Source organism: Mesoplodon densirostris, chromosome 10 (assembly GCF_025265405.1).
Source record: "Mesoplodon densirostris isolate mMesDen1 chromosome 10, mMesDen1 primary haplotype, whole genome shotgun sequence".
Lineage (NCBI taxonomy): Eukaryota > Metazoa > Chordata > Mammalia > Artiodactyla > Ziphiidae > Mesoplodon > Mesoplodon densirostris.
Window position 1 is genome coordinate 67,544,648 of NC_082670.1, and position 21,532 is coordinate 67,566,179.

Consider the following 21,532-nt stretch of genomic DNA (forward strand, 5'->3'; position numbering starts at 1 on the left):
ATAACAAAAAAGAAGCAGGGAATTCCCTGGTGGTCCTGTCGTTAGGACTCTGTGCCCTTACTGCTGAGGGCCCAGATTCAATCCCTGGTCGGGACACTAAAATCCCACAAGCCACATGGTGCAGACAAAAAAAAAAAAAAGAACAAGCAGAATCACAGATATAGAGTACAAATCACTGGTTACCAGTGGGGTGAGGGAAGCGGGGACAGAAAATATAGGGGTAGGAGAGAAAGAGTTACCAACTATTAGGTGTAAAATAAGCTACAAGGATATATTGTACAACACGGGGAATATAGCCAATATTTTATGATAATTATAAATGGAGTATAACCTTAAAAAATTGTGAATCACTACATTGTATGCCTATAACATAATTTTGTATGTCAACTATACTTCAATAAAAAAATAAGTTAAAAAAAAGAAAGAAACGCACATGCCTTTCAGGAGCAAAAACAGACCAATAATGATCGTCGCCTTCCAGAGACTTAAAAGGCCAAAGTTAACGGCTCAACTTTTAACTTGTGGACCGAAGTAGAGGGCACCAGTTAGGAAAATTCATGCTTCTAGGAGGGACCAGACTAAAGGAACTGTGATCTCAAAGAGAAGAAATCGAAAGGTGGGCAGAAGGTTTTCTATGCATCCTACCTGAGCCAAGTCAGCTTGAGCTGCGGGGAGGCTGCCTGTGTTGAATGGTGCAGCCAGCCGGACGGCCTTTAAGCCACCTGTCCTACCACACGGCTGCCACTTTTAGCTGTGTGCTTTACCTGGGGGAGGATCTGGGCCCCAGGTGGGGAAATGCAAGCTCCAAAGGCAAAGGGGGGCCTTAAGCGAGATGGAGCAAACTTTCTTGCCCTCGGTGGTGAAAATGTTAACCAGAAACGCCCTTGGCACAGTCTCACGGATGACCTGCCTATGCCCTCGACTGGGGATCCTGCAGTTTCCTTACTCACACGCTGGTGGCCCTAAACCTGGCTTTCACGGCCTTCTGTGCCCTGATTCTGTGCCAATTCTGTGCCCTGATGAGGGCCCACGTCACCCGTACCTGGAAGCTATGGGAAAGGTTCCTTGCAGGCTGGTGAGGTAGAGCTCTTGGCCTCCTCCGTGCTGTTCCACCCTGAACGGAGTACGGTTCCTGGTTCTCAGCTGGCTCACTGGGTCTCAGGATACCAGCAGGTGGCCTGGACGGAGGCAGTCCAGACTCGCCACCAGGACGCTAACTGGGCCAACCGCCCTCCTGATCCACCCACCACCTCCCGCAACACCTCGCCTCGTCCTCGCCCTCCCCTCCCCCTACCTCGCTCAGGGCCTCCTCCTTCTCTGGACCTCGGGCTCCCTCAACTCTCCTCTGGGCCTCAAGGGTCTTTCTCACACTCTGGGCCCCTCAGGCCGAGGTATTTTTTGCCCTAATTGTCCTCACCTGGTCCGCTTTAAACATAGTTTAAAATCATGGCCTAGAAGCGGGAAGGGAGAACGGGAGGCCAGGGCAGTTGGTTTACAAATGTGCCTCAAGATGGGCCTCATCCTCTCCTGGAAGATGGGTTGAAAGGAAGTGGGGGATGAGTCTGGCCTCAGGCCCTTGCCTCACAGCTCCAGCATGAGAGCTTGTTCTTTAACTAGAAAGATCTGGAAGGATTAGGAGCTGAGGTAACCCAGGATCCTTGGGTGGGGATTTTTGTTGTTGCTGTCATTTTGGGGGCAGGCCTTGAACACCTTAGGGAGGAAGGGGTCCCCTGAGCACAAACAGTCCTTTATTTAATGGTCCTCTTGTGACAAGAGCCCTTTCACAGGAATTTGCTGGAAGAATTTGACCAACTGAGGAGACAAAGCTCATTGATTCCCTTCCTCTGTCCTCATGTCATCCGTTATTTAGCATCTTAGGGCGGCTGTTCAGAGAGGAGGACAGCGTTTGTTCCGCAGAAGCTCATCCCTAGCACAGCCATGATCTTCAAAACCCTCTTTCTAATTTTCTGGGTCCTCAAAGAACTTGGGAAAGGGGACCTGGAAAATGGCAATTCAGAAACTTGAGATGAGACCAAAGCATCATCGAAGGGCCCACCCTTCTCTATCCCAAACTCTGGGAATGGTGAGTTGGATCCAGGAAGCCCCAAGGTGCCACCCTCCCCAACTGAGCCTGTTTGGTTCCTTTTATTCCTCAGTAGCCTGAATATGTTTTTCATCTCTCCTTCAGGCAAGAAAATATTAGGTTGCTGTTCCTAAAGAAACAGTAGTCCTCTGTGCAGAGGTTTGGAATCAAGGGTAAATCTTGAGTTGACCTATGTTTTACAGGTGCAGAGTCTATTACCTTCTAGCTGCTCCAGCCCTAAGTGTTCCTGAGGGCCATGATAGAGTGCACGGTTCTCTTTTTTAGTATCCAAAAGGAAGGTTATGGGTTAAAGAATATTGCTGAGAAATCATCACAATATGTTTTAATTAGTTTACAGATTAATGTAGCTTGTTTGTTAAATACTTGCAACCTGGTCTGTTGCCTTGGGAGCAGGGCTAGAAACAAAAGGTCAGAATTGGGAAAATTGAATAAAAATTGGCAAAGAACTCATCACATTTTATGACTGCCTCTCCAGCCAAGCCCCACATTCATTCCTCTTTCAGTTTAGAAGTGTCTTAACAACTCAAGAAAGGATCTAATGGAATCGAGATAACCAGCACCTCGGTTTGGTGCCATGCTTTTTGAATGAATGAGCAAATGTTGCCATGGAAGTTTTGTAATCTCCTCCCCTCCCCCACCCCGTGTCCCAGCCCTCCCTCATAGCATTTTACCTGGCAGCTTCTCCACCAGCACTCAGCCTTAGCACACTGTCTTGCACATAGTAGGTATTTAATGAGTACATTGAAATAACTGGATACACAGCAGAACGAATACCACACAGTTGAGTGATACCCACACTGAAATTCTTCATGCAGATCAAAGCAGAGTTGATGCCATATTCAACTCTTGGCAAGGATCTGAAGACAAATAGAAACATCTTGATCTATTTGTGCAAGAAGTCTGCTTGCAGCATCTGTAGCAAGTGTAAATTCTCATCTTAAAAACTGATGTCCCTGGCCTGGAGAAAATAGATTAATTTTTTTTAACACCAGAGACAAAGGCTTTATTATCTCAAAAGGAGCTTGTTACCCGTGTTATTTAAGGAAAACATAATTGAAAATACTTCATCCTGGATATAGTGGAGTGATTTGACACTAGACATTTTTTTAAAAGGTATAAGGGGTTTTTATCTTCATTATTGGAAGTACCTATGTTACCACTATTTCTCAAAGACTGTTATTTGCAGAAATATCACCAGGTTGCTTTTCAAGAGGAAGTGAGGAAGATTTAAATCCTGATTGGAAAGGATCACCTCTGAAGAACACATTTCCCAATTATCCTTCCATCAGCTGGCTCACTGGGTCTCAGGATACCAGCAGGGGCCTCCTGGGTGGTGCCTGCAACCAGTGATGAGGTTGGATGGGGGTGGCCTTGGGAGGAGGTTGGAGGGCAGGTTCACCCCCAACCCCCCAGGTGGAAGGTGGGGAAAGTGCTCAGCCTGCAGATAGCTCTGGTGACACTGCAGTTGGCAGGCTGCCAAGCAATTAGTGTCTCTTGAAAAGAAAGGGACCGACAACGAACTTGGCCCCTGCTGGTATCCTGAGACCCAGTGAGCCAGCCCAGGGTCCAAAGTACACACTGAATCCAAGTCTGAGGCAGAATGGCTCTTTCACTCCCACAGGGCTATGGACTTGGATTTTGGCTAAAAATATTTTTTTCCTTTCAAAAGACTAAGTATCACAAAATGATTTTCTCTCCCTGAACTCCAAGGAGCCACCCAACCCCCTCCCAACCCTAGTTCCTGGGCTTAAGATCTGAGTGGATTCTAGTCCCTCCGGCCTGGATCCTGGAGAGGGCAGATCTGAACATCCTGGGCAATGAAGGGGCTGAAGTCACTTCACCAGCTGATGCCGGGACTCCTCTTTCCAGATGGGCGAGGGGGGAGTTCCACACCTCCTCTCCCAGGACTGGTTGTCAGCCCCCGGAGGACTTCTTGGCCTGGGAGTATCAGCATTGAGGAATGGAGTTTCCGAGGTGCTGTGGAAGAGCCTTCCAGTGTGTTTGAGCAGCTACCACACCTTCCAGTCTTTTCCAACCTTTAGCCTCTCTGGGAGTAACCTGGGATCTCTGACCAGAGGGGTGTGAAATATGGCCAGACTGGTCCCACCACCGAGGGGTGGGGAGGGGAGAAGGGAGGCTTAAAATCTCTGAAAAACTGCACACACAGGAGGCTGAGAAGAGCGAAGCCACCAAAGAATCTTGAGTTTTGACAAGTTTTTTAAAAGTTTTTGTTTTCATTTTCTTTTATTTTAAAATAAGGTACATTTGCATGGTTCAAATTCAAAAGCTACAAAAGGGTATATGGGGAGGAAAAGTTTCCCAGTCACAGTTTCCTTCCATGAAGGCAAACACTGTCCACAGTTTCTGTTTAACAAGCTTTTTTTCAAACTTCTTTTTGAAACTTTTCGAATGCTTAGAGGCTATTTAGAGGCACTGACTTAGCTCTACATTGGAAAAGTGATGAGTTTCTGACCATCTTTAAAGGAGTGGTACTGTTTGCCCAGCCTCTTGTCATTGAGGAAAGGTGTCCTTTGCGGGTAGGGGTGGAGCAGGGAGAAAAGACTGGACCGTTGCTATGGTTACTTCAGGCGATAGGGAATGCTGCACCCCTCACATGTGTTTGTTGGGGTCCGTCTCTGATCTGGGTGCCTGGTCAGGCAGGCCCAAAGACCCAGGGCTGCCTCAGACACAGGCAGCCAAATATCTTAACATACTGCAATCATGTTAGAAAATGAAACCCCACAGTTCCCAGTTCCTTGGCTGTGGAGCCCACATGGCTCATGCTGTGATGCTTCTCCCAGGAACATCTCTTTCCAGGGCTGCACAAATGCTGTAGGATCATATGCCAGCTTGCTGGAGCTGACAGCTAAATGAGTTTGGAGAGAACGAGGTGTACAGCATCTTTGACTTTGACACAATTAGCTAGAGAACTGTCAGCTCACAGGAAAAGACAACCAGCTTGCTGGAGATGAGACCAAGCCAGATGAGCAGACTATGGGCGATATTTTTTTTCTCTTCAATGCAGATGTAATGAAGGGTGGCTACTAAATCCAGACATTGTCATATACATCATCTCTCCCCACCCTGGCAATCACCTTTGTTAAATAGGTACTAGGATTCACACTTTACAGTTGAGGAAATTTTGGTTCAGAGAAGTTAGGTTGCCTGTTAGGGTACACAGGTGGTGCTTCACAGCTGCCTCTTAGTAATTCTGAGGTCTCTTCAGTCTGGGGATAAATGTTACTACTCATGCTGCACTTATGTAAATGATTAGGCCCAATTTAATGAGACTATATTTTTCAAACAAAATATTCTTTGATTATCTTTGATAGAAATGGGGATAATTATAGAGAGAAATTCTATGTGTCAATAGAAAAAACATAGTGTATTCTTGTGGGTTGTCAAATTCTAGCCATGCTCACTGTCTCTGAGGTTTTTGACCTCTTTGTAAACTGGCTCCTAACATTTGTGCATTTTAGTAATTAACATTTCCATTTTTCCTTTCCCCCTCCCAACTTGGTGCCACTGAGAACTGAAACCTGGCTGCCCAGATCCTTATTAGGACTGTCTAAAAAAAAGGAGAAGGAGCAGCAGAAGGAGAAACCCTGCAAAGTGCAGCTGGACACCTCCATGCTCTGCACTGAGAAATATCTGTGACTGTGACGCTGATGTAGATGCTAGCACCAGACTTCCAAATTGCAAACTAGGAAATTCGTTGGCTTGGCACTGCTATTCTCACTCCACCATCTAAAAATGTTTTGAGATGTGGCATATATATACGATGGAATATTACTCAGCCATAAAAAGAAACAAAATTGAGTTATCTGTAGTGAGATAGATGGACCTAGAGTCTGTCATACAGAGTGAAGTAAGTCAGAAAGAGAAAAACAAATACCGTATGCTAACACATATATAAGGAATCTAAAAAAAAAAAAGAATGGTTCTGAAGAACCTAGGGGCAGGACAGGAATAAAGATGCAGATGTAGAGAATGGACTTGAGGACACGGGGAGGGGGAAGGGTAAGCTGGGATGAAGTGAGAGAGTGGCATGGACATATATACACTACCAAATGTAAAATAGACAGCTAGTGGGAAGCAGCCGCATAGCACAGGGAGATCAGCTCGGTGCTTTGTGACCACCTAGAGGGGTGGGATAGGGGGGGTGGGAGGGAGACACAAGAGAGAGGGGATATGGGGATATATGTATATGTATAGCTGATTCACTTTGTTATACAGCAGAAACTAACACAACATTATAAAGCAATTATACTCCAAAAAAGATGTTAAAAAAAAGAAAAAAGTTATGGAACGAGGCAGGAGAGTTGGGGAGGGGGAGTTGGATGAAGGTGATCAAAAGGTACAAACTTCCAGTTATAAGATAAATAAGTACTAGGAATGTAATGTACAGCATGACTAATGTACTTAACACTGCTGTATGTTATATACAAAAGTTAAGAGAGTAAATCCTGAGTTCTCATCACAAGAAAAAAAATTTTTTTTTTATTTTGTATATATATGAAATGATGGATGTTCACTAAACTTATTGTGGTAACCATTTCATGATGTATGTCAGTCAAATCATTATGCTGTATACCTTAAACTAATATAGTGTTGTATGTTAATTATCTCAATAAACTGGAAAATAAATAAATAAATAAATAAATAAATAAATAAATGCTTTGAGCCCAACATCTAGAAATCTTCTCACTAACTACCTTCTGGACTCAACAACTGAGGTTACAGTTTGTTCTAACTATTAGCCCTTTCCCCCCTTCATTTTCTATAGAAATGTCCCTCATTAAGTGCCTGACTGCTCACACTATATAGAGGCTTAACTTAAGTGGGCACCCTGCTCCCACCTGCAGTACCATTTCCTGAAATGAAACACAACTGTTTCACCAGAGTGACTTACTCCCAGGTCTAAGAGACTGATTCAGTAAGATATGGGGCAATATACTTAGATTTGTTCTTTTCCCCTTGTTCCATCTATGCTGCTTCCGCCTTTGTAGATCTCTTATTTCAATACTTCGAACCCAAATCTCTCTGCACAGCTGCCAATTCAACTTTTAATATATGAAACTTATTTATGTTTCAAATGGGAGAATGAGGGATTCAGAGTATTCCATCCCCAAATGTGCAAGCCTGGCGTAAGGATCATTTTGAGCCAAAGGCAATTAAGAAGAAACAAACACAAGAAAAACTCTGTCCTCTCCCTCTCTACCGGGAAGGACAGTTTGATTCTTAATCACCAGAGACAACTCTAGCCTCTTAGCCCAGAGACGACAGCAGAGAAATCTATACAACACACCTTGCGAAAACCCGTATTTTCCATTAACTCCCCCCATATATTTACCTTTTCACAATTTGCCACTCACTCCTAGAAGCTCAAAGTACTTTTCCTTTGTCTTGTCACTTCTCTACAAATTTAATGCTCTTTTACGATGCGATATACTCATCCCCTTAAATCTGAGGCCCTGAGACTGACGCACCCATAGGCTAGAATGGATGTGACACTGTGCCAGCTTCCAGGCCCAGGCCTTGAGGGACTAGCAGCTCCGACATCCTGATGCTGGGAACACTCGCCCTGGGAAGCCAGCCTCTGTGTTGTGAAGAAGCCCAGAAAGCCCTGTGGAGTGAGTGGTCCACATGATGAGGAATCAATGCTCCCAGCTGGCAGCCATCAATAACTTGCCGGCTGTGTGATGCACCTTTTTTTTTTTTTTTTTTTTTTTTTTTTTGCTGTACGCGGGCCTCTCACTGCTGTGGCCTCTCCCGTTGCGGAGCACAGGCTCCGGACGCGCAGGCTCCGCGGCCATGGCTCGCGGGCCCAGCCGCTCCGCGGCATGTGGGATCTTCCGGGATCGGGGCACGAACCCGTGTCCCCTGCATCGGCAGGCGGACTCTCAACCACTGCGCCACCAGGGAAGCCCTGTGATGCACCATTTTGAAAGTGGATTCTAGTTGAACTGCCCCAGAGAGGCCACACGGAGCAGAGATAAGCCATCCCTGCTGATCCCTGCTCAACGTAGGTTTGTGGCAAAATATGTGATTGTTCTTAAGTCACTAAGGTCTGCTGTGGTTTGTTACACAGCAGCACCCGGTCTCCTCCGTGTACTTGGGTCTCCCCTCCAAGTGCATGGCGGGTGGTGGGGTCCCGCTTGGAGCTTCCCTCTCCCACTGCCTTCCCTTTGCTCTGTTCTGGTGGCTGGTGACCTGCACTGGGTGTAGAGCAGTGGCAAGGGTGGCCTCTGTGGGGGTTAGGTATTGGGAGGGTCACACAGAGGGGGCTCAGGTTGCCTCAACAAGAACAGAACAAACTCTCGCCTCTCAGTCACTCATCGGCAGCCCAGAGTCCAGCTTGCTGGACCATAAACACATAGAGAAGATGGAATCTGCTGAGCCCATGTTGAACCTGGGAAATGAGGGCCTCAGCTGAACCAGGGGACAAGTCGCCAAAGCATTTAAACAACTTGATGCCTTTTTTTCTGTATATCTGTTTATTTAAAAAAGTGTAGGAAATGAATAAAATGCTGCCTCAAAAGTATATACAACAAATAAATTATTTCGAGTTAAGCATTGCAGATCCACACAAATCAGTCCTAACCTTGACCCAGGTTATGTTCCATGGACTTATGCTTTTCTCCCTTGACTCTTCCTTGAAACATACCCCTCCCGTGCAAAATGACTGCAGCATTAACCAGTCCTGTCTGAGTCAGGCTTTGTCACAGGTACAGAGGATGGGCGTGAGGGCAGCCCCGCATCAGCAGACCCAGCGTGGAGGATACCGTGCTGGCACAAGCTAGGCTTCAACAAATGTGTTTGGTTTTCAGTGACCCTGAAATATTTTACAGAAGTGGGGCCTGGGCTTAAAAGAAAAGAGCCAGGGGTATGTCGGGCTGGCCCCTTCAAGGAGGCATGTCTTTGGAAAACATTAAATCCACCTGAGGTCTCAAGAAGACAGCAACTTGGCCTGGAGTTTTGAGCTCTCGGTTAAAAGAAAATGGCCACGTGGTGCCCTTGTGAGTAAAGGTGACGTGTGATGACAGCCATGCTTTGAGGGTGGGATTCAGAGCACTGACTGAGTGACTGTCAGAAGCGGCCAGGAGGTCAGAGAAGGCAGAGAATGGGGGGCCAGGGCCCCAACGATGGTTTTAAATATTGATACAATTTCAGCAGAGGGAAGGAAGGCACAGCCCTCCTCTGGCCCTTCCTGGAGGGTGTTCGCCAGCATCTCAGGTCAAGAGGCTGAGGGTCCCTGGGCAGAGCCAGCCTTTCAGAAGTAAAGGTGTCACTGACAGCACCGAAGGCATAATTTAAAAACCCCCAACATACTCTTCCTCCTGGAAAGTTAAAAAAAACCCTGGAACACACACCATTTAGGAGATTGCAAAACTCCTTTTCATGGAGGCAAAGTAGCAGGTGGAGAAGTCTGGGCAGTGTATTTCCAAGGTGAAGTCACTGAACACGACGACCTGCATCTACTTTTCTTTTGATGTTAATTCCTTTTATTATTATTTTTTAATTTATTTATTTTTGGCTACATTGGGTCTTTGTTGCTGCGTGCGGGCTTTCTCTAGTTACAGCAAGCGGGGGTTACTCTTTGTTATGGTGCGCGGGTGTCTCATTGCAGTGGCTTCTCTTGTTGCGGAGCACAGGCTCTAGGGCGTGTAGGCTTCAGTAGTTGTGGCATGTGGGTTCAGTAGTTGTGGCTCGCGGGCTCTAGAGTGCAGGCTCAGTAGTTGTGGCGCTCGGGCTTAGTTGCCCTGTGGCATGTGGGATCCTCCTGGACCAGGGCTTGAACCCATGTCCCCTGCATTGGCAGGCAGATTCTTTAACTACTGCGCCACCAGGGAAGCCCTGCAACTACTTTTTTTTTTTTTTTTTTTTTTTGCGGTATGCGGGCCTCTCACTGTTGTGGCCTCCCCCGTTGCGGAGCACAGGCTCCGGACGCGCAGGCTCCGGACGCGCAGGCTCAGCGGCCATGGCTCACGGGCCCAGCCGCTCCGTGGCATATGGGATCCTCCCAGACCGGGGCACGAACCCGTATCCCCTGCATCGGCAGGCGGACTCTCAACCACTTGCGCCACCAGGGAGGCCCCTTGCAACTACTTTTTAAAGGAGGTTTTGCCACAGAAGTATCGACCTGGGACTGTACTGACAAGCCATAACACAATCCTTCTCCTCCCGGATGAGAACAGGGGCCACAAAGGCAAATGCCCACAGGAGCTGGGCTGGTAATTAGTATAAATGAAGGATGTGGGCTGTGTGTAAAAGAAACTTTCCTGAAGCACCCATCAGCCTCAAGAATTGTCTTCTTATTTCATATGAGATATGAGTCTTGAACTTTCCATTTCATTATGAGAGAAGCAACTCTGCAGGGTGTTGACCAATAGCAGCAGACCCTCAGCCTCAGTGTGTGAGGTGACAGGGTTGGTGGGCCCTGCGGTGAACTGGTGAACCAGATGCCCCATCTAAAGATGAGCTGCGTTGCAACTCCAGCTGGTTGTTGCTCGGTGAGAATGTGAGCCCCAGCATGGCCAGACCTTCCAATCTGGATTTTTATGTAAACATTTTATAATTTTAAATGTTGGTGACTAACTCTTTAAAAAGATGCGCAGGCTAAACAAAACACACCTGTAGGCTGGATCATTCTGCAGTCTCTCCTGCAGGGGCAGGAAAGGTGTGGTAGGCAGAATAATGGTCCATGTCCTAATCCCCAGCATCTATGTATATATTACCTTACAGGGCAGAAGGGACTTTTCAGTGTAATTAAAGGTCTTGAGATGGGGAGATAATTCTGGATTATCCGGCCGGGCTTTGTAAGTGAAAGTTCCTTGTCAGTAAAAGAAGGAAGCAGGAGTGTCACATTGCCACCATCAGAGGCAAAGAATGTGAGCAGCCTCTACAAACTAGAAAAGGCAAGGAGACGGATTCTCCCCTAGAGCCTCCAGAAGGAGCACAGCTCTGCTGACACATGGATTTGCGCTCAGTGAAACCCATTTTGCGCTTCTGACCTCCAGAACCCTAAGATAGGAAATTTGCATTCTTTTAAGCCACCATGCTTGCAGTAATTTGTTGCAGTAGCATTAGGAAACTAATACAGGTGGCCATCCTTTGGTGTATCCTTCAATGTTTTTAGAGGATGAAAATACTCTCTAAATTTCTATTTAGATGCTAAAGTATTGCTGCAGCTGGGAGAGCCACACATGGCAATTCCAGGAAATTTCTCTTACTCCTAGGTCAAAGGACAATGGGACTCAAGATGGATTTCTGTGGTAGGATAACCACACGCAGAGTGAGAGAACCAGCAAGTCTCTTATCAAAGCAGATGTGCGTCAGTACCCTCAAGCACACACACCCTTTTCTGGCTGGACAGACTGCAAATTATTCCCACCTCCCAGGGAACAAGCACATGTTTATCTAGTGGTCAGCAGAAGTCAAAACCCAGCCATCTAACCAGTTAGCGTGAGCTGTCACTACGTCAGGTGAAAAGAGCTGCATGGCTATACATTTGACTTCTTAAATACACAGGACCACCAAATAAATAATAATAATAATAAAGCACACTGACATTTCTACCCAGGGGGCCCCAGTGAGAGCAGAGGTCTCCGTGGGCTCCTAGGGGTTGGCACTGTCAACTTGAAGAAGTCTAAATCCAAATCCAAATCCAAATCTAGGGCTCATTGCATCCCTGTCCTGCGTGATTCAGCCTCTCACCTCTCATTATGGACTGGTTACAACCCAACCTGAGTTTAGAAGGACATTCACTGTGATGATAGTATCCAGATCACAATTCATCATTTTCAATGTCTCAGCACTGGAATGAGTCCACTTGGAAATCAGAAGTTGGTGGCATCCAGAAAAACCTCCTGCTATCCTTCCACAGAATTCCTCTTCTTCAGGATTTCTGGGTGGGAACCCTAAAGGGCATCTCAGTGCCCTGATTTATGTGAAGTCTTTGGGGTGGGTCCAAGTTATTCCCCAGGCTCCATGGTCTCGTAGGTTTCTAGCAAGGGAGGGTCTGTGTTCCTATTGCTTATATTCCTGTCTTTGGGGTGGGAGGTGTACGGTTTGCTCTCAGACTCAGAAAGGAAGCCAGAGGATGGCTCATCTTTGGTCAACTTTGCAGTTGGAGCCCTGGAGCATATGTGGGGTGGGGAGGGAGGGCAGTTCCCTGTTGGGCCCTGGAAGGGCGGGTAGGTGTCCACCTCTGGCTGGAGGAAGGACCCTTTGGAATCCTGCAGCAGATGCCCATACACCATGGTGTCATCGATGACGGCATACACGTGGGAGTCATTGTCCTTCTGTCTTTTCTGAAACTTTCTTGGCTGCATCGGCATCTGGGTATTGACGTTACCATTGTAGATACCTACAGCTGGGCCCTTGTTGATCTTCTTTTTCCTACTGAGGAAGGGAACAAGACAGAAGTCAGAGGCTCACCAACTGTACATCCCTACTGGAATGAAGATCATTCAGGGTTCTGACCGGGTCTCCCCCAAGTCCCTCAAATAGCTTAGCGTTTGAAACTGAAACTGCTGTCCTCAGTGAACATTTAGAAAGGGACCAGCTTCTGTCTCCAATTTTTAAGGTGGAAACAGGAGCAGAGAGTGGTTTAGAGAGGGCACTGTTAACACCCTCTGTGCCTGAGTTTGCTTTGATACCTGCGTGGTATCCAAAGGTAGAGACATCTGACAACCTCTCTTTCCTAGCAGAGACAGGTGGTGTCCCAAACCAACCACATCAAGCACGGGTGTGCCTAGGCCAACCCTCTATGACTCTCTGAGTTCTTTCCTGTAGCTAATGCTTCATCTCACTTTTGCATGAGTACAAACTACAACCATCTAGCTTCTAAATGATAGCATACGACACTCAGGATGGAAGGTTGTATCTTAGTTTTTAGCTGGAGTTGGGGACAGTAGGACTCAGCATCAGTAGAGGGATCCAGTCCCTTCAGCAGTAACCTCCAAAAGAGGAAAGAGCTACAAAGAAGACAAAAGTCAGGCTGGGGTGCCTGGGTTCCTCCCTAACACCATTAATGCTTGGTTTGTAATGTTCTTTGGTATTGGACATGGATGGGCATTTGCACTCCCTGCCTCGGAAAACAAAGCCTCGCCCTCCATCTCCACCAGTGAAAAGCAGGGGATGCTGACTTTTTAGCCGACCAGAGATTCAAATGGAGGGCAGTAACTCAATTAGCATAATGGACCACATAATGCATGGCTGGCGGTTCACTAATTGTGAACCTGTACTTTCCTGAGATAAAAATAAATCTAGTGCATGTAGCTTGTAACACTGGGTTCCCTGGCCAGGATGACAGGCTGCAAGGCCTCCAGCCTGAAGCCTTGTAGCAATGCTCCGCCCACGTGCTCCTACAGAGCCTTGCTTGTCCCCACCAAGCTCTTCTCACACTGTCCTGACGCCGCCTCCTTATTTGCCTGCTTCTTTAGTCCCTCTGCCCCCATAGACGGCAGGAGAAAAGACTGTGTCTTGTGTATCCCCAGCACCTCTCCTGGTTCCTAGGGCCCAGGAGACCCTCAGGAAATACATGCTTAATGACCAAGTTCAACGGCACTGTCTGCCCTCCTTCTCACAGCAGGAACCCGTCCTCCCTCCCAACCCAACTTGGGGACAGACAAGCCTTATGCCAACCTGCCAGCCAGTGGCCTCCCCCACAGCAAGGCAGGGGCTGGTAATTCCCAGCCCGGGACTGGGGCACTTTAGGGATGGAGGCAAGTGCTGGCCCCTCCCCTCGTCCAATTCCCTCCTGATGAGCAAGCTGGAGCCCAGTGTTAATGCCATGCTTTCCCATCTGAGTGGAATATACTGTGCACTCCAGATAGGAAAGTTTCCTGAGAGGAATGATACAATGATGTTTCTTTAAAAGAAGTCCTTTTCCCTCATGCGAGATGTGTGCAATCCCATTTCACAGAGAAGACGCCTCCCCCTGAACCTGCCAACCCATCCTCATCAGCAGATACATTTCTGATCAGCAATTTCAATTGTTTGCTCATGGCCCCAGTTAATAAAAAAAAATTTTTTTTTAGTTTTTTGCTAAGGGAAATAGATTCCCCCCCGCCCCCATGGCTTTAATTAGAAATACGAGCAGAACTGATGAAATCTGGCAGCAGCATGTACTCTGTCTAAAAAGGTCAACACTTTCCTCTCATAAAACAGAAGCTGTTATCCTGAGGGGGTGGAAGGTGAGACTGAGTCAGTTAACTGGGTCTTCCTTCCTCTTGCCCACAGGGCTGGCTTTTTGGTGCTTGTCTGGAGGCCAATAAATGAGCATAAAACAGACAGTTTGTTTAAGAAACTGCAGGAGAACAAGCTGGGCAGCCGTGAGTGTGTTTTCCTCAACGTGACAGGGGGAGCGGGTTCACAGGCCTGGTCTGGCAGGGTCTACGTGAGCGTTTTCCTGCCAAGATCACCCCTGTGAGGACCACAGTCTAATGAGCAGACAGTAAATGATTCACAGGGAACTTACGCTGAGGCAGCTGTGTAAAACTGCAGGCTAAAATGTCACCGCGTGTGTATTTTTTTTTCCTACTAGGTAGGGGATTTTTTCCCCCTCCAAGCATAATTCACATCCAGCAATATTATTTATTTTCCACTTCTGTCTCTCTCTTTTTTTTTTTTTTTTGGGCCACGCCAGGCGGCTTGCAGGATCTTAGTTCCCCAAACAGGGATCCAACCTGCACCCTCAGCAGTGAAAGGTTGGAGTCCTAATTGCTGGACTGCCAGGGAATTCACCGCCTGCAATATTTATTTTTTTGGCTACACTGCATAGCACGTGGGACCTTAGTTCCCTGACCAGGGATTGAACCGGCGCCCCCTGCACTGGAAGCACGGAGTCTTAACCACTGGACCGCCAGGGAAGTACCCGTCCCCCCACCCCACCCCGGCAATATTATTTAACATTGATCTTTTTTTTTTTTTTTTCTTTTTTCGGTATGTGGGCCTCTCACTGTTGTGGCCTCTCCCGTTGCGGAGCACAGGCTCCGGATGCGCAGGCCCAGCGGCCATGGCTCACGGGCCCAGCCGCTCCGCGGCATATGGGATCCTCCCAGACCGGGGCACGAACCCGTATCCCCTGCATCGGCAGGCGGACTCTTAACCACTGCGCCACCAGGGAGGCCCTAACATTGATCTTTGCGGGGGAAAATGGAAAGCAAGGAAAAAAGTCAATAATTAATGACAGCTCTGGTCTGTGTGATGTAAGGAGGTGTCAGCTCAGGTGAAGACAGTTTGAGAAATTCCACCTACTTCTTTTTCACAAAGCAAACGATGAGTCCGAGGGCAAACAGCAGTAAGGTGCCACCTCCCACCACCGCGAGGATGATGACAGTCAGGTCTGTGAGCAGAGACACAAGGGAGGGAGATGGGGAGACACTTGATGTCAGGCTGGTGATGAACGCCAGTAGACAGTCTTCAAAGATGGCTACCATCCATTCCTTCCCTCCCCGTACGCACATGCTGCTCCTCACTTTAAGGGGAATCTGTTTCCTTTCCTCTTGAATATGGGCTGTGCTGGTGTGGACCTAACCTTTTAGAAACATGGCAGCTTCCTGTGCTTCCTGAGGAAAAGCCAGCCACCATGTAAGAAGCCTGACTATGCTGAGACCATGCTGTGAGGAAGCCCAAGTAGCCATGTGGAGACTCCATGAGGAAGACAAACCAAGGCTCCCGGCCTTGAAAGTGAGCAAAGATGAGCCATCCCAGCCCCCCCTCTAGCTATTCAAGGCATCTGGCTGAGTCCCCCGATATCTTAGAGCAGAGATGAGCCACCTGCTGTGCCCCATCCAAATTCCTGACTCATGGAATTGTGAGCAAAAAAAAATGGTTATTGTCTAAGCCACTAAATCTTGGAATAGTTTGTTATGCAGTGAAAGATAACTAAAACAAACTGGGGGACCTACCAGATCTACTCCAAAGGGTACTCCTGGCCTATGCCAGCTGTGCTCCCCTGATTGCCACAGCCCATGTTGGAGGAGAGAAGAGCAGGGGGTGTAGAAGAAAGCAGGGAGTCAAAAGTCAGAGGTGAAGGAGTTAAGGAGAGGGTTGTTTCATGTGTGCTGTCCTTCTACAGTTGTACAAAGGAAAAAGAAAATAAATCAGACAGAGAGCCCTGCACCAAACCAGGATTTAGAATTTCTGGCTTGTTCAATAAGAAAACAAAAGGTGAGACTGTGAGAAAATAGGACTAGAAATAAATGACAGAAAATGAATGTCAGAGAGGAAGAAAACTCAGGAGCTAATCTGAGAGTGTGGGTGAGCTTTTCACTTGTGGCTTCTGGTCCCCATCGATTCTCTTGTTGCTAACCACCTGTGTGGCCTTGGGTGGACACACAGTCTATCTGCCCACCCAAAAGGGAAGGAGCTGGGGAAAAAAACCTCCATGGTTCCAACACTCTGTGGTGCTCTGTGACTACCTTGGAATCAAGGGCTAACATGGCCCCACCACAGATTGCCTGAAACTCTTCAGTGGATACTACCACTTTGGGCATAAAGGCAAAATCCTCACCATGGCTCTGAGGCCCAAAACTGAGGGCACTGAAGGATTCTAATGTTTCACTGGACTAAATAAAAAATGCCAGCATCGTGTATCTGTGTCACACTTTCCAGGTCCTCACAGTTTAATCACCAACACTGAATCCCCAGTGATAATTTTATGGGGTAGTTACAATCATCTATTCTCTGCAGAGGAAGATAAGAGGAGTAAAGAGACTTCCCCTATGTCAGAAAGAGGTTAACAGTAGATTGACTACCAAAATGCCCTAATTCTTCCCCTGTCCTGACCCATATCCTTTATTTACTGTGTGATCCTGCAGCTCCTCCCATCAAGAGATGGAGTCTACCTGTCCACCCCTTGAATCTGGGCTGACCAAACCAATGCTGTCAAAGAGACAGGGCATGAGTTCCTAACTTAAGCGTCAGGAGACCTTGCATGCTTAACCCAGCCTCTCTTGGATCTCTCTGCCTCTGCCATGAGAACAGGCCCCAGTTTGGAGGATAAGAGACCATGCTGAGGAGAGCCAAGGAATCCCAGTTATCACGGCTGATCTTGGCTGGGCCCCAGACATGTGAGAGTGCCCGGTCAAGACTGACAAAGTCCTCTAACCAACCTGCAGCCGCCCACAGGTGCTTGAGTAAATGAACCCTGACAAGCCCAGCTCAGAACTGCCCAGCCAACATGTGAGCAATAACAAATGGCTGTTTTTAAGCCACTGAATTCTGGGGTGGTTTGTTATACAGTATTATTGACACAATAGCTGACTGATACATGGACAGCCAGGACTCAAATCCATGCTTTCTGACTTGCCTTCCAGTCTTGCTCCTGATCCCTCAGCTACCAACTGCTATCCACCACCACCCCCGAAAGACCTTACCTATGGTCCTTGGGGTAAGCGAGACCCAGAAAAGCAGGTCCAGCTGCTTCCTGCTCATGGGGCTGCAGTTGGAGATGTTGACCCAGAAGCTGTGATGGTGGAAGCTTGGCTTGGGCAGCACCTCCTCCTCCAGGCTGAAGACCTCCTCGGCGTGGGGCCGCTGCTCCTGGATGATCATGAACGCACGCCCTGTTTGGCAGACCACGCCCGTCCGCTCTTTGAGGAAGGTCAGGCAGGCCACCTGGTCTTGGGGCACGCTGATGTTCCAGGACACGGAGGTGAGGGATGGTAGGCCCCTGTCCCAGTTAGGGGTCCTCAGGTAGACCTTGTTTTTCGTGTCCAGGGTCACTGTGAAAACACCTTCCTCTGCAGGAAAAGGAAGAGAATCCACTCAGATGTTGTTTTACTCAATCAAGATGGAGAGAATAGGAGGGTGGAGGAGATGATGCTACACTGTCCAGACTACAGAGCTTCCTGCCATGATGGAGAGGCTCTGGATCTGCAACGGCTAAGAGAGTAGCCACAGCTGCATGTGTCTGTTGAAGACTTGGAATGTGCTTGGTGTGACTGAAGAACTGAATTTTTAATTTTGTTTACTATTAATTTAAATTTAAATTGCCACATGTGGCCAGTGGCTACCATATTGGTCAGCAAAGGAACAGAGTCTCCAATTAGGTTCTCGGGCCTTTTGAAAAAACCAACCAAACAACCAACCAAACAAACAAACACAAAACAGGCCAGTTTGCCAAACTGGTGGTTGTCTCAGCTTCCTTTCAGAAATGCCCTCAATGGAGCTAACATCTATCTAATGCCCTGCTCCATGGTGGGACTGGTGTAAACTGATTTCTATTTTGGAGATTTAGAAAACTTCAGATTCTGGGAAGAATTCTAGAGTTGCAAAGTTGAAAGGGTCTCTGACATGTCAGTTAATCCACTCCTTATCTTCAGGTGAGATAAAACCCCAACACTCCACACTGAGGATGGTGTGTCTTATTTTCAAGACTCCCCAGAAGGAGCTTCTCTGGTAACCTTGGAGATACCAGGCAACCTGGACTGACCTTAATTTTACGGCCAGATTCATTTCCCTCCCACTCATGCCGCTGAGAACAAAATTACAGAGTAAACCTTGAATTAAGGTCTTGGTCAATTTAAAAATGAACTTAGCAACTTGTAGTGGTGACTGTGAATTTTAAAATCAACAACGTAGAGTTCACCACTGTGACCGATTTAAACCTCACTTGCTGCCTGAGAAGATCATACACTAGGCTCCCAGGAGGGGTTTGCTCCCCCATGCAGGAGAACGCTCTAGAGATTCATCTCTCTCCCAGTATTCCTTCCTCTGTGCCCTCCAAACTGAGTTCTGAATTGTCAAAGCAGAATTATAAAGATATCTGCATAAGGATTTGTATGTTACCACTTCAAGAATCCAGGACTTAGAATATTTGGTTAGTTCTCATTTATGCCCTGCCTGCTTCCAAAAAAGCCTCGAACCTGATTATTTGTTCTGCTGCCTACCAACCATCACCTCCCACTGTCAGAGAGTCTTATTTCTAACTCCTGGAATTTTCCACACTAGGTTAATGGTAAAGTCAGGATTAGGACTCATCATCTTGTATGAGGAACAGCCCACTCAGCTACCCCTTCTCTTCAAATTGACAATTAAGACGATCAGAAAACCAAAATAAGATAAGTGTCCCAATAAGAAAGGCTAAGAGGGCATCGAGATGGGGAGAGAGTGAAAGACCACCTTACCTTTGAAGTGGGGGATAAAGGACACGGTCAGGCTCTGCCTGGAGGCCTCTTGCTGGAAGTTGGGGGCAAAGGTGCGGAGGGTCACCGAGACGTTCTGCTTCACCTGAATCTGCTCGATGGAGCCTCCAGAGCAGAAGGAGCCGAAGTTAAGGTCCTGGCCGGGAACGGCACTGGCCACGAGGTAGCTGAAGCTGGTGTTGCAAACCCTCTCGTGAGTGTGCTGCTGCAGCTTCTGGGCAGGCACCAGTGCCAGGCTGATGCTGTCTTTGGGCACCAGCAGCTTCCAGGAGAAGTCGTGCAGCTGCACAGGCAGCTGGAGGATGTACCACGGCACCTGGAGCGAGTGGGACTTCCTGTGGCAGTACCGGTGGTCCAGGCAGCCTACAAAAGAGGTGCTCGTGGTACCCAGGCTGGGAGGAAACTGGAAGTGCATCCTCTCCAGCTCTCAAGTCAGCCCGAGGATTTCTCGCTTTTCCCTTTGGTCTCTCCTCTCCTGCTCTGTCCTGCGCTCCTGCCTCCTTGACGCCCCTTTCCTAGCTTCCCTCCTGCTCTTGCATTCTTACTCTCCACTAAACTGGCAGAACAACTTCTGGGGAGTATTCAGGGTTGAAATTTTCTCTTCTTGTTTGCTCAAGTTCTCAACTAAGACAACCTGTGTCTTAGATGCTAAGTGCCACGTGGGCAGGGTACAGGTTTTTCCCTTCACCCAGCCCTGCTGCCCAGTGTCCCTGCCTGTGGGGAGGCAGTTTGCCTAGTGGTTAGAGCTGGGAGCAGAGTTGGGGAGATCTCAGCTGGCATTTCAGCTCTGCCGCTTCCTAACGGGGTGGCCTCGGGCTGGCTGCTTTGCCTCTCGCAGCTTCAGCTACTGCCTCAGTGGAGACCCTAAGAGCATCCACGTCAGAGACGATGGTGGCCCAGCAAGGAGGTGACTATTGGTTTTGCTGCTCTCCACTGATTAAACATTTCTATGTGACTAGCACATGTCAGGCAGGGCTAGTAGCTAAAGGGATAAAAAATGGAAGAAGCCAAAGTTTTTGAGCTCAAGACTTGGTCTCATACAACAGAAGACAAGTGAGCAGTGAGCGTGGAAGCAGGGGGCATGCGCATGGGGGAGGTTGGGGAAGGCTATGAGGATTTCACAGGAGGGAGACTGGAGGCTGGACAGAGGAGACGTGAGCATGGACACGGGGGATGCCACTTGCTTCTGAAAGATGCATGTTCCCACGGAGGCTGCTGGTCTCAAAGGGGGTGTGTCTCCACCTTGCTCTGTGCTTCTTGGTTGCCCTTGCCCACCCTCACTGCTGGGGGCATTTCTGATCATACTATTTACAAACCACCCAGTGGACCCCACTAAGACAGGGCAGGGAGGGGAGAACTCCCACAGCCCGGGAGGAGCACACTGAAGGGGTGGGGGCGTACTTATGGTTTTCTCGGCGTTGATCCACAGGCGTGTGAGATCATCACAAAGGAAGGAGACCTTGTGTTTGGAGCCAGCTGTCAGGGTGAGGTTGGTGCTGCAGATCCGAGAGTCCAGACACATGAAGCAGCCGGGGACAAATTTGCGGCTCAGTTTTCTGGGCCGTTGCTCAATGGTCAGTGACATGGCTTGCTCGTTACTCAAGTCAACCACGTAGGTTTTATCTGGAACCACAAATAGAAAACAGGCATGAAGGATGGATCAGGATGAGCCCCGTGAGACGGCAGAAATGAGCACAAAGTCTCTCATGGCTGGGGAACATTGGGAAATTTTTTTATTATTAAGAAAACATTACGATAGCTTGAAACAAAATTTAAAAAGAAAGTCAGTGGACTGCATTTTGACCATCCTTATGTAACTGCTTTCATTTCTTCAAACTCATTTTAGTCCTTGTACGTATGCATGCATATTTTCGCCTATTTAACAGTATGGTGTATATAAAATTTTATACTCAGATTTTACTTTATTATTTTATACAGATACACTTATTTTACCATATAGCTTTCATATTCACTAAGCTTTTAAAATATTCATTAATCTTAGTCATCTGAGATTTAGCATCACCTACTTAAATATTCTCCCTCTATGAAGAGTAATTAACAATAGCTGGTATTAGTGCCGGGATACAAGATTCATAGACAGGATGGAACCATAGATATTATAATTTAATCTCTAATAAATGCTACATTTCAAATAAGTGACAAAAAGATGAAGTACTCCATAGGCTGGGCCAGGAGAATGCTCTCTCCCATTAGTAAGAGAAAAAAATTACACTAGTACTTCAAAGCAGTCACCAAAATAAAAACAAAGAGA

At 47.5% G+C, this 21,532-nt stretch overlaps 1 protein-coding gene across 1 annotated transcript in view; it reads right to left on the reverse strand.

Moving 5' to 3' along the window:
- Positions 1-8,588: 8,588 nt before the first annotated feature.
- The window catches only part of CDCP1 (CUB domain containing protein 1), a 57,930-nt gene continuing 44,986 nt past the window's right edge, over positions 8,589-21,532 (reverse strand). The window contains exons 5-9 of the mRNA XM_060109783.1: positions 20,662-20,883; positions 19,243-19,623; positions 17,491-17,856; positions 15,368-15,455; positions 8,589-12,508 (exon numbers count right to left, since the gene is read on the reverse strand). Of these exons, the coding sequence (XP_059965766.1) occupies positions 12,079-12,508; positions 15,368-15,455; positions 17,491-17,856; positions 19,243-19,623; positions 20,662-20,883 (1,487 nt within the window). The 3' untranslated portion in view covers positions 8,589-12,078. The remainder of the gene's footprint in view (positions 12,509-15,367; positions 15,456-17,490; positions 17,857-19,242; positions 19,624-20,661; positions 20,884-21,532) is intronic.